This window comes from Sinocyclocheilus rhinocerous, unplaced genomic scaffold (assembly GCF_001515625.1).
Source record: "Sinocyclocheilus rhinocerous isolate Xijiao unplaced genomic scaffold, SAMN03320098_v1.1 scaffold716, whole genome shotgun sequence".
In the NCBI taxonomy this organism is placed as follows: Eukaryota; Metazoa; Chordata; class Actinopteri; order Cypriniformes; family Cyprinidae; genus Sinocyclocheilus; species Sinocyclocheilus rhinocerous.
The window spans coordinates 234,173-235,974 of NW_015647020.1; the positions used below are offsets into that span (position 1 = coordinate 234,173).

General features: G+C 37.6%; 1 protein-coding gene across 1 annotated transcript in view; it reads left to right on the plus strand.

The window, feature by feature from the left end:
- The window catches only part of LOC107708290 (elongin B), a 7,236-nt gene that overhangs the window by 3,307 nt on the left and 2,127 nt on the right, over window positions 1–1,802 (plus strand). The window contains exons 2-3 of the mRNA XM_016512477.1: window positions 942–1,076; window positions 1,227–1,332. Of these exons, the coding sequence (XP_016367963.1) occupies window positions 942–1,076; window positions 1,227–1,332 (241 nt within the window). The remainder of the gene's footprint in view (window positions 1–941; window positions 1,077–1,226; window positions 1,333–1,802) is intronic.

Sequence of the window (1,802 nt, forward strand, 5' to 3'; positions counted from 1 at the left end):
TGCGCTCAGAAAACCGGACCGAATTGAGTTCTCTCTTGCGTTGTCAGATTTATCCATATGTCTGCTCTTCTCTTACTCCTACATATTGACATTTTTGAACGTTTTATGCGACGTGCAGCAAGTGTATGTTAGCTTATGTCCCGTCGGTTCATATGTACGCATCTAACCTCAGAATCACGCAGCAGATTCGTTCTGAATGAATCTCTTCCCAAATCGTCCCTCCCTAACATTTTCGTCTCATTTTTATTCGTTGACGAAAATGTCATTAGATTTACGTCATAGTTTTTGTCATTCAAAAAGAGTTTTAGTTCGTTATTGTCTCGTTGTCGTCATTGACGAAAATGATGATGAAAATTATTCAACGAAATTAACACTGTTTTAGATGCTGCTTATACTTGTGCAATCGATACTGCCTTATTGGGACCTTACTTGTCCCTTTCCCTAAAGCCCAACCCTACACCTGCCCCTAACCATATTGAATCTGCTGATCAGTAAAGGTGTCCCTCAAAGGTCCAGGAAAGGAGCCACGTAACAAACTGAATGTGGTAACAATATGAGCTGCATGTGTCCCGGCCATTGTTCCAGCCTATCTGATCTATGATCAAGAACACCACATCAAATTGCAGTTATAGGTCTTTTAAATAGCTTTTAAGGAACTTTATTTCCACTTTTTGGAAAAAGGGAGAGGGATCAGAAAAAGGTGGATTTGAACTCATGGTGGACACAGTTGGGGAATCAGACACACAGGATCAAAAAAAATTCTATATACAGGCCTGGCCCCACATACAGGTCATTGCACTTTTAAAAATGTTTACAGTAGGTGCAGAAAAAAATTATTATTAGTTTTTAAAGATGCATGCCATAAATGCATAGTCCAACTACTCAAATCACTGCATGATGTTGTTGGAAACTGACTAACTAATCCCCACACCATTGTCTAGGATGTATTCTTAATGATCAGGCATCACAAAACCACAATCTTCACTGACGCCAAAGAATCCACAACCGTCTATGAGTTGAAACGCATTGTGGAGGGCATCCTGAAGAGGTCCCCCGAGGAACAGAGACTATACAAGGTTTGGATTCATTGATATGATATATATTAACTAAGGCTGCATGATAAATCGCATGCGATAATATTATTATTAACCCTAATATTAACCTTCAAGTATGAGTGACTGAAATTACAGGTTTTTCTGTATTAGTTATGATATTATGTGTTTCAGGATGAGCAGCCTCTAGAAGACAGTAAGACACTAGGAGACTGCGGCTTCACAAATCAGACAGCCAGACCACAGGCTCCTGCAACTGTAGGACTGGCCTTTCGTATTGGTGTGTGTCATAAACTACGAAACTTCCAAACAAGCTCATAATGGATCCCCATCTTAACAAACATCAATCTCTTTTAAATGACGTTTTAAATAAGTTTTTTGGCTGGTCTCAATAATTACTTTATCAATTGATTGTATGATACCTGGACATAACCTCGATAATTTGGCATATTTTGATATAGACTATTTTTTGAGTCACACGATTATCATTTTCATCATTTATCATTGCTGTCACTTCCAAACACTTAAGTTCTCGTGCACATCCCTAGTTTTATCTATTTAGAATATTTTTTTTTTTAGACATTCCCATGTCTTAGTCTTAAAAATTAATTTTTTTAAGGGTGTACTTATTATGCTATTTTATTATCATTATATCAGTGGCTAAAATGTCCTTCTCATTTATTGCAATTATTTCTAAGGTATTCTAGGTGGTTGGTAAGTGGCTTACTGACCTAACTAAGAGCCCCCCCC